This window comes from Saccoglossus kowalevskii, chromosome 16 (genome assembly GCF_978046115.1).
Source record: "Saccoglossus kowalevskii chromosome 16, keSacKowa6.1, whole genome shotgun sequence".
NCBI classification, from domain to species: domain Eukaryota; kingdom Metazoa; phylum Hemichordata; class Enteropneusta; family Harrimaniidae; genus Saccoglossus; species Saccoglossus kowalevskii.
In genome coordinates this window covers 5,685,130-5,702,399 of record NC_140656.1, presented here as the reverse complement: position 1 = coordinate 5,702,399, position 17,270 = coordinate 5,685,130, and the positions used below count along the sequence as shown (strand labels likewise).

The window sequence follows — 17,270 nt, the reverse complement described above, 5'->3', positions numbered from 1 at the left end:
GTCAGCTTTTTCATCTCTGACATATTTATGGAATCTCTAATAGAAAGTGATCCATAGCTGTACAAAACGTGTATTATTTGCATTTTTGGTCATGTGTTATATGTTAATAACAATTAACACCTTTGTAATAATTGTTTTTTTTTCTCTCATTGTTAATTGTTCATCTATCACACATTTTATTTTATTAAATTATTTTTGCACGACTGTTAGTTCACTAATATTTTTGTTCCTTTTTTCATACTAATTTGTAGTCATTTGGGGGAAATATGAAGGTAAGTTTTGCTAGGAAATGTTTGTGGCTATGTGTTTTATAAAAGGGGTGTTTATGGAGTTTAAATACATTAATGTTCTTTATTGTTTAGTGTTAAAAATGCTATTTACTGCTGTATCATCTGTTCATATTATTATCTCATATCATATGTGCATGATCCAGTCATTATTTACCAGCATGATAAACTGAATATCTCAAATACCATGCATGTCATCATATTATTATATAAATATTTCAATATTAAGTATCATTAATTTAAATGTAAAAGATATTGATTTATGTTTATGTAGGTTAATTCCACCTAAACTATATGCTTTGTAGGACACCCCTGTGTAAATAAATACATTTATTGCAGCTGATGTGGCTGAGTTTCAATCTAATGCAGGCATTCTGCAAATTTAAAGTCATCACTTTTGTTTTATGATTAACATTATTGTCCAAATTTATGATTTATTACTTTACTGTACATGTTATCTAATTTTTATCTTGGTATTATTTTCAGTCATTCTATTCTGTCCATGCTTCATCAATCATTCTTTAAATAACAAAATCAGTTCAATAATTGTTATCATCAAAATTGTTACATAATAGTACCTGAAGACATGTAAAATTCTAGTGTAGTTAAATGTTGGGCAGATATTGTTGTATGTCATTTTGTTTTTCAGATCAGTTTACAAATGACCGACTGATGGCCATTTTGTTTAGGAATGCTTTTATCTTTGGCACTTCTTTCCCACTCAGGTTCAGACTTCACATATACATTATGTCACACAAATGTACAAGCATTTGATTCATGATCCAATTCAAGATGCCCAATAATAACCATTTTAAAGATAAATATCATCAAAATCAAGCAAAAAATTTTATCATTTGGAATTTTATACATACTTGTAAGTTTGAAAATGGCAGACTGGTACAGTTTTTTTTCACAAATGCATAACAGGAACTTTGTCATGTCAATGACTTGCTGCTTATTGTTTTATTATAGACACTGTATGACAGCACTTCAAAAAGAGACGTCACGGAGTAAGAATCCAAATTCCTCCAAAGATGATGATGAGTGATTATTAAAAGTGGATGAAGACAGCAATTCAAGTTTCATGTGCAATCAATGATGGTCAAAGTAAATCAAGAGAACAATATATTTTCTTACCAGATAATTAACACAGATTAATTAAATGTTATTTATATCGAATGCTTTAATTAATACTAGCATATTCATGTATGTAACTTTATGTTGAACATAACATTTCTACTATAAATAGTATGATACTATGTTAACCTAGGAGCAGATTGGGAATATATTCAAATTAATCTTAAACATTTGAAAGTGAATGTATAGTGCTTTCAAATTTGAAAGTATCTTTTATTATTACTGAAAAACAAAAACATGTTAATGAAAAGAATTAATCTGGAAAAGAGAAACAACCATACACACTAGAACAGAACTAACAGTCAAAACAAATGTTAGTTTATGGAAACAAAACTTTAGCGTTTGTACTACTTAATACTTAATACAACTTAATTACTTTGTGGTGTTAACACATAATGTATTTATTTATATTCTGGTATATATCAGTATGTTTTTATATCATACATTCTGTCAATGCTGTATTGGCAGAGAATCTTCAACTTAGAATCATCCGAAAAGTACAAAAAATTGTACTTCTGAGATTTTGTTGTTGTGAACCGACCTGAATGAAAGTTATACAAAATGCACATCGCACGCTGATCACAAATACAATGTAAACAACTAGCGATTTATTATTTATTATTGTTTAAATTTTCGGGACTGTGGCATAAATATATACATATCATCAATTTAGGATGTATTGTCTACTATTTGTTTAAAGTAATTCGTTTTATGTACACAACGTATAGAGAAATGATGTGTATATATATATATTCAATAAAGTGGACCAAGCAATAATCAAATTATTTAAATAGTTAGCCAATTTGTTTTGAAATTGATTAAACATTGTAAATATTGTATTGGTGCGATTCAATGATTACTCGATTTCAGAATCCCTCTCATTACATTCATCACACGCTACATAATTTTATGTACACATACACTTCACTTCTATCACTTCCAGCAGTGTTATTGCAAAATCTTACGATGAACGATTAGAACACTTGCAGTTACAATCAATGTAATTGTCTTTTTGAAGCGACACATCATTGCGGTTCACCATGCTCAAAATGTGATCTATAAAATGCGTGTGAAATGCATTGGCTGTGACACTTTTAATTGGAATTGAGTAAAAGTGTTACTATAAAGTTTGTATTCAAATTATGATTGATCAGAGAGCATAATTGAGTTTGGGTGGCATTTGTACGTAATTTATTCTCAAGCTTCTGTTCTCTTTGTCTGCCTTGCGCCAAACTTAGCCGTAATATTACATTAATATTTAAGTGTATTTCAGATTATTATTTTGCCTCCAATTTTAATAATCTTGCCCCCGCAAAGTTACACATACACTTGTAAATCGGCTCTGAACAGTTTCAATCTATGTCATATAGAACAGAATATAGAATTATTATATCTAAAACTGCATTGATCCAATAAATCAGTATTTCTCGTTAAACTATATTTTTTACGTAACGCCGCGCGTCAGTCGATACTCCAACTGTACTGTATTGGTGCATGCTTTAAGGTATTCTCGTAATACCCTTATTATTATACATCTTTTCCTTCCAAGGTTACACCTTGGGAATGCCGAAATCCAAAAAGTTTAGAACAGAATCAGCGAACGTCTTTGTGTGGAGTCCGGTCAAACCCCGATGGCAGCCATGTTTGTTTTTATTATTAGAAGACGCTTACGCGCGTAATCATTCCATATTTGGAATTCGCATTTTCTTGTATGCTAGGATGAAAATACCCCGTAAAATACAGCAAAATTACGGCACGCTGTAACTTATGGCGTTACTTTGACAGATGTATAATAATAAAATAGACTGTACATCAATAAAAATCACTAGAATATCAAATATATATAAAGAATGCTCAATTGAAAAAAACAATCATGATAGTCCATATATTAACAATTGACATAAATACAATGCTTGTTTTCGAACATTTACCATAATCAAGACAAGTAAAATTGAAGGTATTGCAAAATAACTTATGTATTACTAAAAGATTAATTTAAATAAACTGTCTTGCCTAGCATTGTTGGCTTTTTAAATATTCTAACTTGTCTGCCATATATAGTATACCATGAAGTTTATAATATGGTTATCACTATATCTATTCCACACACTGTGTAATCAGTCTTTGTGTTATGTTCATATCTCTCTGTAAAACGCTGAAATATTCATTACCATTTGTCTGTAATTGGTGCAACTCTTTCGTTAATTTGTTCACCTTTCGTTCGAGATGAGCAACGTTATTTACCAGGGTTGTCTGCACCTGCTCCAAACTATACACATTAATTTCCTTTTCTCTTTTCAGAAAACTTTCTCTTATAAATTCATTTATTTCGTCCACGGATTTTATTTGGCTGGGTTGTATGTCACTGTTTGACAGTTTTCGCATGATTGTGGAACGGCGTCGTCCTTCTCTGTAGCCAACCACTATATTTTCAACCATCTTGCTATCTCGTTGCCACGGTAAAGCCTTCAAATTGTCATTATCTTCTTCACCGCCCTTTGTAACTTGGAATTTCTAAAAAAAAAATTGAAAACCTTTCAGTGGAAAATACATATTGAACACACAAATATATATTGTTTTCAAGAACCAGTGCGTGCGTCTGAAACTAGATAAATAATTGCGATGGGATAATGTGCAGATCCGTACATATTATTGAATGAATTTGCATATTAATTAGCAAATTTAAAGGCGTAACACTTTTTACGCCTGATATATTTCAATGAAACTGGATTCATAGAGGTTTGGGGTAATCCATATCCTGATTATTTTTATTTGTGATCTGTGCATTGAGCCAATTGTTAGCATTGTCACTTGTTTTTCAAGTACCATTCAACAAATGGAATGATGTCCAAACCTGTTTATTTTTTTTTATATCCGTGCATATTAAAGACCTAATTTACTTTTTACATTTTCACTTGTTTTTCAAGTATCATTTAACAGATATCAACGAAAATTGGTAAATGAAACTTGGGATGATGCGCAAACCTGATTATATTTTGATTGAAATCCGTACATATTAAAGACCTATCTTGCATATTATTTAGCTAATTATAAGTATTTTCACTTCTTTCCCAGGTACTAGTCAACAGATTTCAATGCAACGTGGTACATGGGTGCTCTGAGATAAGCCATATATTCGTGTAGATTAGGGCTAACTTTGTGCTTACTAATTACCTAATTTGCATAAATTAACCAGTTTATAGGTACTCCACAGAAATACTCAATAAAACTTGATATATAGCTGCTTTTTATATAATTCACAGATTTGATTACTCCATGGGTTGAAATCCATGCATATTAATTAGTTACCCAATTTGTATAATTGCATGTGATCTCATTAATATGCAAGACTAATATCTCAAGCACTGTTGCAGTCGTACATGCATTCGGTGTTTTATTAAAGGAATCAGAAAATGTATATGGCGAATGGTATATTAGATGACAATATGTGGTCATGTGAACTGATTAATATGCATAACTGTAATGCAAATAGTGACATACAACCAATTCTATAATAAAGCATCGGAGAAGAGATAAGATTAATGTATCATATGACTATATATGGTTATGTGACCTCAATAATATGCATAACTGTAATATCTTAGCTACTGTTGTAATATGGACATGCAACTAGTGCCGTAACTATGCTGTCGGTCAAGATATATGGGCAAAAGTTATATATAATTTTGTTAATTATTTATTATACCATATCCACTTAGAAACATCCTGATCACTGCTTGCAATTATGTTTGTTAATGCTATAATTACTCTATTCGAAACATTTCAATGATTGTGAATGCAATAAATGCATTGTTTGTTTTATGCATTTTGGATATGTACTAATATAGCAAACACAGTATCCCTTGTTGTACAATACCCTCAGCACATGGGAGTTCTTTCTAAGCTTTCTTTGATAATTTATTCAGTATTCTAGGCGAGATGATATAGAACCACAGCTGGACCGACTTGAGATTTCACTGGAATAACTGTCATGTAAAATATGTTTAGAAAATTACTCACATTACACTTGCCACAAGTCTTTCTGCAACACCTTCGCAATAGGTGGATCACTGCTGTGATTATCTTGTATGTATAAAGTATAAGATTCCATGGCACCGGGGCGTCCCCGCCATCTCGAAATTCCATTGTTAATCTAGCACGCTCGTAGTTGTACATAATTGTTGCGTTTTCCTATTAGTGTTTGAAATCAGGAATGCATAGTAAGCATTTACAGACAAGAGGATTCAACTTGTGTAATGCTGGCAACAGTATAGCGCGACTACAATTATTGGACGGATGAACACGAAATGGACTTGTAGCGTTTTCTATGTTTTATTGTGAACTTCTGCGTCGTTTAGATATATTAATAAAAAAATAAACGTTTTCTTTATCAACTGTCGACAACAAATGAAAAATAAATAAATATGGATACATTGAATGTAAAAACATTCGTGTCTCAGTGACGTAACTAGAGATTATTTTGGAATAATCATTCAAATGTTAATCAGAGAAGGCCATTCACAAAACAGACTGAATGATTGGGCACTTATGTAGTTCCATTGTATACTTAAAATAATGGTCATAGATAGTACGGTACGTTACCTCTATACGGTTATATGTATCGCTCATTTTGGCAATTAGCATATTCAATATGACAACAACAGCCAGTAAATTATAAAGACCGAAGAGAATTTTTCCAATAGTTTCAACAGGCCGGAAGTCAGTGTCGAATGAGTCAATGTCACCTAGTCCAAACAAAGTCCAGAATAGGTCTTCTATTTGAGCGAATAGCCTACAAATACATAGTCGTTTATTAGATTAGCTGATAATATTTAAAAATCATGTATATAATGTTTCTACTATAACCAACTCATACACATGACATATGAATTCTAAATCCCCTTAAGTAAGACTTCGGTGGACACACTGTATATATGAAATGACCCTGTGGTGAGCGTGCAGTAAAATGCATACTCCAAAGAAACGATGGACCACACATTGTACAAATGATAATCAACAAAGGGAAACGAAATATAACACACGAATCCAACGTGTCTTGGAGACTTACTCCAGTTTCGTGGCATCATTTTTATGGTATGTCCATATTTAGCATATTTTGAGTTAAGCTATAGTGCAATGACTTACACGGCTCCGCCGATATCATATCTGGCCTGTGTGTTGTTAGAAACACTCTCATCCGGTCCTGATCCGATCTCGCCATTATAAGTACCAGATAGTAAAGAGTACACCTTATGTTTGGAATCAAAACAAGGATAATTGAAAATACATGAAATAATTACATTATTGACAGATTAAATTTACAATTTTTGTTACAGTGAATGAATAATACCTTAATAATAGAGAGACTGAAAGCCAACAAACCAATCAACAAGAATATGAACAATTGACCAACGTCGTAAAACATACGGGCAAAGGTCAGCTGCAAGAGACCAACACCATGACTTGCTTGAAGAAAGAGCATGAGCCTGAAAAACATAAATCATGTGTATATTTCATGTTCCAATATTCACATATAATACTTGATATTTACTTAAGGTGTCAGGATTATTATTTGCATTTATATTTTCAATTTACCATGATGACAAAACGACCGCTAACAGACCAGGAAGTGCATATATGTTTTAAATCACAATACGCCACGTTTTTGATAAATTTAATTTTTAAGTCAGCATCGGCATTCTGTGACATGTGGTACATCTAAATGTAAAACAGTATTATTACTCCTCAGATGAAAACAGAACGCAATTAAACATATGGTTGGAATTTCCGACAAGTTAAGTAGACTGGTGAACTAAGTGAGTCTCTCCAGCTGTACACATGCACGTGCATTTGTTTTATAACAGTAACACGCCAAAGTGTAAGGCAATGTTTAGACGCACAGAATACACGTATTTTTGCTCATATTAACAATACATACTCACCTGAAAAAAGCTATGAGTGTGACCAGAGCGATGCCGATACTTGCACTAACAGCTAACTCATTCTGCTCAAGTCCTATGCCTACAGCAATGATTACGATATCAAATGCCATTATTGCAGTTAGACATGTTAGCATTACAACATCAAAAACATTGGCCATAGAACTGAAATATTCTTTGTATGACGGAGACTCAATAAACTGCTTTATTTCTTCTACAAAGTATCCAACAATAAAGACGGAGAGAAAATAATCCACAACTGGTAGACTCTCGATGCTATAGTAGTCTGTGTGGGTGACGCATTTAATTAACAATAGAACGAGGAACACCAGATAGGAAACAAGATTGGCATAAAATAGCATATACGGACAATTCTTCGAGACAACGAAAACAAAGTAGAAGTAATTGGTGACGTTGTTGTAGATGCATTTGCAGCAACTGCCTTTACAATAACCTGTGCAACAGTCACGTCTACATCGTCCTCGACAGCAACGACGGTTAGGGTGAAAATCAATGTCATCAATACTGCTTCGTCTCCGAATATCTTCGGCGCGAACGCTTCGCTGAATCCCGCGTTTACGTTTGTTTTTCTGAGACCATTTGTAAAACGGCAAACAGCATAAATATAACAGCATAGCTATAGGTAAGATGATAGGGGTCATGACGTAGAGGAACCCATACAGTCGTATCTTAGAACTGTGGACGCTGCCATATATGTCGTACATTTGACCTACCCAGACTTCGCGGAGGTAACGTTGTGTAAAATTCGCTGAAATAAACTGTAATTATATATAATTATACAGACTTTGGTGATATGACTACTATGTATCACGTCGACTCAGACTATTTTACTTCATGTAAAGTTAAGTGTTCAACACGTACACTGTTAACTATAACTTGTTTTCATGTTTGTCATTGACGTTAGATCTATATAAATATAAGAATGGTCTTAGAAACGTGATCGAATCTTTGAAGATGAAATGCAAGCAAGCGGTATGAACTCATTACACATAATGATACACATTAGCTATTATTGGGTATTTAATTTCCACTGTATATGTGTTTTTCATATGCAAGGACCGATCGGAATGCAACATATTTTAACATGAAACAGATTAATCATGAATGTACTATGATGAAATTATTTGCACGTATCTGTTAATCGACTTAATTAGCTGATTACTAGCGAATGGCTGTGTTATGTCTGTCATCATTTAGGCCCATGCGAGGTACTGGACTGAACTTGGTTCAGTGATTTGGAACTAATTACGATATAACCATCGCTATTCGGACTACTATTTCTGACAGTTGGTATTCGCAAGTAGTAATATAGTGAACGATTAATTAAAAGATATGACGTGTCCAGTACTTAGTGTGATTGGCTGTATGATTGAAGGTTACGCCCTAGAGTCGTTATACTTCTGTGTATTGGTTAAGGTTTCGAAAGTGAATAAAGAGAGTTTTAGTTGGTCTTGGCGAGTACACGAGGTGAGACGCAGTCTTGGGCAGTCTTGAGAGCAGTCTAAGAGCAGTCTTGGGCTAGTCTTGGGTCAGCCTTGCGATAGTCTTGGGGACTTTTCCCCAGGGCGCTGTGTCTTATAGAGTGCTCGACTGACCGACTAAGACGAGAGTTGAAACGTATTTTATTGTGTGCGTCTATTTGACTGTAAAGTTTAAGTGACGTTCCCGATCCCGTACCTCAAGGGAACGCGATAGAAAGACAGGACGAGATTCCCCCTGGCACGTGTGGAGAACCCAGAGAGGAAGAATTTCCCCCCCCCCAATAATAGTACCTTCTTGTGTTTATACTCCAAAGAATAACTAAGCAGGTACTCGTCGTTATCCCGGATAAGAGTGTTAGCACTGATTCTACCTGGGCATTGGTTAAACAATCTCACCGCCAGCTCGTCCATTTTATCTGCAAGTTCTTCATAACTTTCACGCTGATCCTTTGAAACAAAGAACATAATACAAAAAAACTGTTGGTATATGAGGTTTTATCAATACAGAAGACATTGTACAGATTTATCAGCTGGCAACACTCTTATTTGCAAAATTTTCAAATGGCAATCATATATTTTGTTATTAACAGCTATAGCAATAAATATTTTCTACAAATGTACCGCACCTTTTTCAATTTAGAAATCTTCTTAAAGACTGATGAATAATGTAAGGCCGTCTTCACAGGATGTGGACTGGCTGCAACGATATCTGCTTTTCCTAACTTTCCGGCAACGTTTAGATCACTGGTTACTGGGTCATTCTAAAAGAAAACCTTTGTTATTACGCTATTATGGCTACAAATGCATATGTCATTGTTATTATATGTCTTTGGCAATAACATACTAAATGAGTGTAATAAGACAAATTGCATAATGCAAAACTTACAGCCACAAACTTGACGAGCGTGTTATGGTACAACATTTCTATAGGAGTTTCTTGCCATTTACCACACTTCAATACAGCATCTGCTCTATGATTAAGTAGAACACTCATTACGTCCACCTTTTTCAGCATAGCAGCACGATGTAAAGCTGTCAACCCATCTGAGTCTACTTCATTGATTGACTTATCCCCTGGGCAAGGCACTAATATTTTCACCAGCTCCTCCGTATTGTTGTTGTCTTTGTCAACAACTAACACGTGTAAAGGCGTCTGCTCCAATTTGTCTCTGGACAGAGAACAGGCACCATTGTCTATAAGACCCTTCATTATTCGTGCATCTGCTTGCTTTGCTGCATAATGAACCGGTGCAGATCCGTCATAATCTATCATTCCCAATTCCGCACCTGTATTATAAAACAGTTTATCAACACAACCTTTCCAATAAATTACGACATCGAGCGAAGAAGCTCTCTGCTGTAAAGTAGGCTCACATATCAGCCACATATATTGGTAGAGGCAGTATAATTTACGATGACAAATTTGTTTTATCTTTGCTAGTCGTATATAACATTAAACTATTACTTGTTTTATGTACCTGCTGTTTGTAGTTGTTCTATAACTTCAACCGCATTCTCACTGCTCCCAATAACGGCTTCATGTATTGGTGCCATTCCCATATTACATTGAACATCGCTGTCAGCACCAGCAGATAATAGTATCTCCACACATTCAATACTACCCCGGGAACTAGCGAAGTGCAGAGCTGTCTTGCCATGACTGTCCTGTGAATTAACATACTGAGATCGGTCTTGGCAGAACCGCAACATAAGATTGGTCATTGGTACAACATTGACGTGTCGTTGCTTCATAAGAAGATGTAGCGGCGTGGTGCCCTGGTTGCTGTGGTTTAAATCACCTCCTCGTACAAGGAGAAAATGTAATGCAGGTACATTGCCAGTTTTTACCACTTCATGCAGGGCGGTCCATCCATCTTCATTCACAGCATTGATATTTACATCAGGAACTGAGAAATGAAGAAACAAATTACATTAAACTTAAGACTTAGACTTCAAATGAATTTAGAGACAATTATTTAAGTATATCCCAAAAAAGAATATATTTTTGTGACAAAAACCTAAGATCAATTAACCATTTAACATACTAATATAACACTCTACGTGAGAAATACTTTGTTGCATTTATTTTATTATCGATATGTACAATATTTAAATGTATTTGATAATGTATGCCTGCGCAAAACATATTTTGTTTGTTTTAGTCACTTATCATACAAACTTGTTAAATCTGTCGAAACTTGTTATTAAAAAGAAGAACATCATATCAGGTGTTCTATCTACATTTCAGTGGTTCTTTCTATACAAAATCATGTAACACACTATTAATAAACGACGCGATGGGGATACAGAAAGCCAACTAAAACTTGTCAAAATCGCGGTGTCACCTTCGTTATCGTATATCAACTATAACGGAAATTAACGACCACTGGAAAAAATAGACAAATTATAGATGGATGGATGAAAAGTGCAATTAAATTAATTACCATGAATTTTACAAATGCTCAATGTTAAATGAAAAATGAATATACATATCAATAAAAAGTAGGTGAAAGCAGCTAGGACCGATACATGTAATGCATACAATGTGGTAGTTGGTATTCTTGCTTTTTAGATGTTTTCTAATGGCAAGTGAAGAACGGAATGCGAAATGTCTATATTCATTTTCAGTTTAGATGTCGTGCTATGATACAAAATGAATTACTGCTGTTATAAACGCGTTTTTGTTGACAGATTATTGAAAATTCTAAATGATCCGAGAAAATAAGTAACTCTCACCTATTGCGAGTAGAAGCTCTATCTTTTTAACTACATTGCCCAAGTTATTAGAAATCAGTTCGCTCACTGAGGAAGCTAGTTCATCGATGGTTAACTGGTCACCCAATTCCTCTCCGAGCACCGTGGCAAGTATGCTCATTCGACGATCTGATCGACTGTCTTCTCTCGCCAGAACTGCCTAAGTTTTAGAAAAAAAAACATATACATCTTCTTATATCTAGCGCCCGCAAGCAACGAAATGCTTCTCTGACATTAATGGTTGACACGACGATGTCGTAGTTTTGAATTATTGCCGTCCATCAATAAAGATTATGTTTTTGAGCGGTTTTAATATATTTTAGACGAGACATTACTAGACAACAAACTAAACGAAGTGGTTCATTTGAACGGCATTGCCTTCATCTATATACGGCATCACATGAGCGTCCAATCACTGAGGGACGCGATCTTTAGGAATAGTGTATAACAAGTGTTACACTTCTCACAAACCAGTTCTATATACACCATAATTTTCAGAATATTGACAACAAGATATGTTAAACATAATTGCATTCAAGAGGTTTGCCAATTAATATAAAAGTCAATAATATGATCGGCCATTATGATTGGTTCACGCAACTTTGTAATCATGCCTGACCATTCTGATTGGTCCTCGCAACATTTTTGGAAGGTTCAGATGTTACTATAGTATCTGAAAAGTGTTCGCATCCGCATGTATGCGAGACAACATTTTTAATTCTCTCAACCTCAGTATATGGATTGTACCCATATCTAGTCATTCGAATTGTGAATTTACTCAAAATCAGTAACCATTATAACACATCGCCGACACCAAAATATATTGATGGTGCTAAAAATAAACATGTTCTTGCAGTGGCGGATCCAGCAAAATGTATTGGGGGGGTCCAACCTACGCTTAAGATATACGGAGCGTAAATCGCAGAGAAGCTATGCGTAATCCAGATAATATACATCGTCATGCGTTTGGGGGGCATGCCCCCCCCCCTCTGGATCCGCCACTGTGTTCTTGAAAGTAAATAGACGATATTAGCTGTACGTGAACGGTGATCCATAATGTCTTGAATGAACGCTCACACAAAATTAAATTTAGATTAAACGTTTAGAAATCTTGTTAATTAATTGTAGCATGTTATAAGTACTATCTAAATCATTAAACAAATTATAAATGAAAACAATCCACAATTGTATAAATACCTCTATAAATGCCACGTGACCTTCCATTGCTGCTAACTGACAAGCGCTGTAACCAAAATCGTCTTTCTGGTGTAAGAGTTGGGGTCGACTGCTTAGGATAAGCTCTCCTATCTCAGTGTGTCCCCGTTTCGCAGCTTCGTGAAGAGAGGTTTTATTCCAATGACCACTCCCCGTGTACGCTGGGTCAGCACCTTTTTCTAACAACAAAGCGACCGTCTTCAAAGAACCTGTAAAATAGTGAAATTTAAATACACGAATTGTCGGTTGACTGTTATTTTGATTCGGTGTTTAGTATTTCAGTAGCATACACTGAGTCAATTTTAATTTACATAATTATTTCAGATTTACCTGACATGACAGCGCGGTGCAATGGCGCCATTCCGTTAGGGTCTTGTCGATTCAAAACCAGTCCAGGATCATTCAGTCTTTCCAATATATGCATTATTGCGTCAAACTTGAAAACAAAATATGCATTAAACTGCGTAACAAATTGTCAATTGGAAACAACATAATATGATGAGTGAGATGCTGTCTAAACTATTATATGTTTAGTTCCGACATTATGTATATAGTTTTATGCATCTATCTACTGATTTGAGCTAGTTTAGACTTGCTGTCTATTATGTTCAAGGACCTACTTAGTTCTGAATACCGAGTGGATGTGATGTTGTATTCCGCTTTCTCTGATAATATGAGTGGAGTTTTACATATAAACCGTCCATGTAAATTAGAAAAGGTTAGAAAATTAAGGTTGGAATTAGAAGGCAAGTCACATCATACCTGGCCATTCAAGCATGCGACGTCAATTGCAGTTTTATAATCGTTGTTTCTAATGCTGAGATCGGGCTGGAAATCCATCAAAATGTCAACGATTCTGACATATTCGTCTTTCGCAGCATAATGTAACACAGTGTTTCCCTGGTAGTCTTGTCTATTCATCTCCTTGCCACGCGTATTCATCAATATTCTTTGAAGATTTTCTTTATTAACAAAAATGAAAACAAATAAACGAGAAAATAATAACATGATGTCTGAAAGACTGACGTAAAATACCGACTACTTACGTGTTATATTTGTGTGTACTCCTGCCTTTTCGACATGTCTAAACATGCTCAGATAACCAGGTTCGCCTAGTGTGTCCTCTTTTCGATTTGACAACTCTTCTCGCAACGTTTCTATCTGTTCTTTGATTTGTCTGAAAAGTAATCGAGGCTGTCAATGTCTAGCGAATAACAGCCACATGGAGGAATACATAGTATGTGTCGATACAGCACATCGAGTGTTTTTCTATAATCTCGAGTAATGGCAGGCAGTTTGTAAAACTAGGTTTTATCAGTTTGTAACACGTGTGTTTAGAAGATGAGCTTCGGTGTTTCTATGTAATGCATTTTGCACTCATTACTAGTGGGACGTTCCCTGGCTACCTAGCTTAGTGATACAAGACCCATAGTAACGGCGACGGAGAATGACAACCTTTATGATAGGTCATGATGCTCAGGCCGATAATCAGAGTACGTTAACAATAGTAAACACACTCTAACCCGTGCAATATTATACTTAAAGCGGGGGAGTCGTCACCTACGCATGTGCCAAGTAGCCATGGCGTGTCATTGTTTACAAACAAGCGTTTTCACCATGAGCCTTAGCTTTCTTCGCTTGTATTGTTATCATCGCTTGGGACTCAATTCTCGCGCGTGCGCAGTTGACGACCCCCCCCCCCCGCTTTAAGATCTCGTAGTTCATTTAAACTACAAATAGGCGACAATATTTTATATATAGAAGCAATGAATTACGATTCTAGAATTTTAATTAGTCTAGTCTAGTGATTTGTCTAGTTTTTAAAATCAGATACCATCATCACAAATACGTTCAATATTTGTGATATTTAAAAGGTTGCTCAGCCCGCTTTAAATGGACTACTAGTATTCAATCATTTTCGAAATAAATTTCAACCCCAAATTTAAGGCTGCTCGTTCTAGCATCAAATTAAAAAGTTTGATATGCAAGCATGTCAACCATTGCAATAAGTTGACGATAAATCGTAAATCATGACGATTTATTTCTCTAATTTTATTTTTTTGTGGTTTTTGGTTAAAAAAAGACTATTTACCTTTCATATTGAAAATGGCTAGCCAGATTGATTTAATATTGTATATATGAATATGTATGTTATCTAGAAAATGATTAGACTGATTGATTTGATATTCCTTTCTCATTGTGCACCAGTAACAGCAAAGATATCTAAACCGACAGGCTGCTTGTTTATTAAGGTCTCAAATCGGATAACTGTATTTCAATTCAACACTGTACATGCGCTCATTTGGTTTTCTAAGTTCTAAATATTCTATCTATAGCATATAGGTTAACAACACATAGCATATTTATGTTAAAATACATATGTTTCTCATTTGAATAGCCCAACACGCATCGTTTATTTGATATCACAATTAATGGTGCCAGTAGTATTACCGACAAAATCTAATATATGAAACTCAAACAAATATCGAAAGACAAACATGTAACATGACGCAGCCTCGCCTGCAATGATGGAGACACATAACAAGCTTATCGAAACTCCCGTTACAAGAATGCGTCTATATAATTGGTTGGCATTTACAGGGCTGATTGAATAACAATAAGAGCGTCACGTACACATTGATAGTAACTTACCTTTTCACGTTCGTGACTACAGGATTCAATACTTCGTGATCTTCTTCCCATGCACAATCCGATACCTGATCAGTTTCACTCCCTATTATAGAGTTTCCAAACTCTGAATCATGCTCTGAATCCTGATTACTATTTTTAGCAGTATCATCATCCTCTACAAACTCGTCGCCATTTTCAGACTGGTGAACATCTACTTCAGCTTCTATGTCTTCCCGGTGATAATCTTTATTGTCAACTTCAATAATATCAGGCTCATCCGGTAACGCACTTGTCAGCATTTCGGGCTGATTGAGTGGTTCATTTGAAGTAGATTGATTATCTTGAGCTGTATCACTATCATCTAAGATATCTTCTTCTGTATGCTGGTCTTTCTTTTCAACCTCTAGGTTGCCACCATCCCCGTCTTTTCCCGCTGTATCACCGGCAGGCATGAATACAGGTTGGGTTGGTTCAGTTTCAGAAATCGATTGAGATTTATTAGAAACATCCCCGGAATCGTGAATGAACCTCGCACTATGTTGTATTAGCATACCGACATTTGGCGCAACTATTCCCCTAGTTGACGAACGCACGTCCTCATCACCCACTCCATCGTCATTTGTGACGGATCCGATATATTCATCAACTGATTCCTCACGCGTAATTACATCAACGTTATCCACAAAGTTATTACCTTCTTCCACTAATTCAGCATAGTCTTTAGATAAGTGGACTTCCTCTGTCGGTGGTTCATTTGATCCCCTGGTCAGCGTGGGAGTTTGAAACACACGTTTTGCCATGCTTTAGAATTCGGAAAAGTTGTCAGGTGATGCTACCACAGTCTAACACCTTAGAGGACTGTAATACCATCTAGTCTCTGAGCGTGTACGTGGGTCATTCGGTGGAATTTTGTTTGTAATAGTCAAAGTACAAACAGAACGAAGTTGACATTCTTTTCATGACCAGCAATATTCAATCGTCAACATACACCTTCCATAGAAACTACATACATACTTCGGTTGCTTGACAATACGTACCAGCATAATGAAATAAAGTAAAAACTTTGGTCGCCGACCTCGGGTTTTCAGAAAATTGCTAAACATACACAACCCACAGATACTTCATACATGTTTCGGTTGCTTGACATTACATACCAGCACAATGGAATAATAGAACAACCGTGGTTACCGATCTCGGCTTTCCGGAAAATCGTGTACATATATTAGTATGATTACTAATATGACATTTGGCTCGAAACCCCCATGATTGAATAAAAAAAACCATAGAGACACGCATAGAGTTGAAAGTTGCGTGCTTATATTTGAACTAAGGCATTTCCAAGGTTGCATCTGGTATTATGTTACCTAAGTCTGATATACATGATACATTCCCGAGCTTAGGTTGAGGGGTCGTTTTGTGCGGGTCGGGATATAGTGCAACAGACGTTGTTTGAAGTTAGGGTTAACCCAATCGCTTGCAAGAGCGGGCACTAACTATCACTGAGAACATACACACATATACCAATAAACAGTCCGTTATAAAAGTTGAGTTCAAATTTTTAGTAGCATACAAAGCAATACGGTGTACGTGGACGTGGGTACAGAAATAACCCTTACTGGGACTTAAGCACGCAATATTACATCCCGCGTATTCAAACGAAGCTGTCTTTGAAGAACATCAATTGACCATTGTAATGCCTAAAGTCCTCGGTGAGATAATGGATACGCTTAGGAGTTTTTGCAGTGGTGTAGCCCGCATTTAGTGCAGAGTGATGTGAACATTCGTTATGCCAGGCGACAGTTCGT

General features: G+C 35.5%; 2 protein-coding genes across 2 annotated transcripts in view; one reads left to right on the top strand and one right to left on the bottom strand.

Moving 5' to 3' along the window:
• The window catches only part of LOC100313714 (purinergic P2X-like receptor), a 36,940-nt gene extending 34,677 nt beyond the window's left edge, over positions 1-2,263 (top strand). The window contains exon 11 of the mRNA XM_085490843.1: positions 1,260-2,263. Coding sequence (XP_085346969.1) covers positions 1,260-1,301 — 42 coding nt within the window. The 3' untranslated portion in view covers positions 1,302-2,263. The remainder of the gene's footprint in view (positions 1-1,259) is intronic.
• Positions 2,264-3,521: 1,258 nt separating this feature from the next.
• Positions 3,522-16,265, bottom strand: LOC102803298 (uncharacterized). The gene is made up of 16 exons (XM_085491482.1): positions 15,487-16,265; positions 13,881-14,011; positions 13,597-13,796; positions 13,165-13,270; positions 12,817-13,043; positions 11,602-11,779; positions 10,344-10,772; positions 9,752-10,152; positions 9,492-9,626; positions 9,157-9,312; positions 7,367-8,142; positions 6,775-6,910; positions 6,570-6,673; positions 6,027-6,216; positions 5,445-5,615; positions 3,522-3,938 (listed from the first exon to the last, which is right to left on the bottom strand). The coding sequence occupies exons 1-16, from the start codon at positions 16,263-16,265 to the stop codon at positions 3,522-3,524; spliced, it is 4,536 nt and encodes a 1,511-aa protein (XP_085347608.1).
• Positions 16,266-17,270: the final 1,005 nt, after the last annotated feature.

Coding starts and splice junctions, on each gene's coding strand:
- LOC102803298 (XM_085491482.1), bottom strand. CDS start 16,265: ATGGCAAAACGTGTGTTTCAAACTCCCACGCTGACCAGGGGATCAAAT. Junction 14,012..15,486: donor GTAGTCACGAACGTGAAAAG/GTAAGTTACTAT, acceptor ATTACTTTTCAG/ACAAATCAAAGAACAGATAG. Junction 6,911..7,366: donor ACACTCATAGCTTTTTTCAG/GTGAGTATGTAT, acceptor TATGTTTTTCAG/GCTCATGCTCTTTCTTCAAG.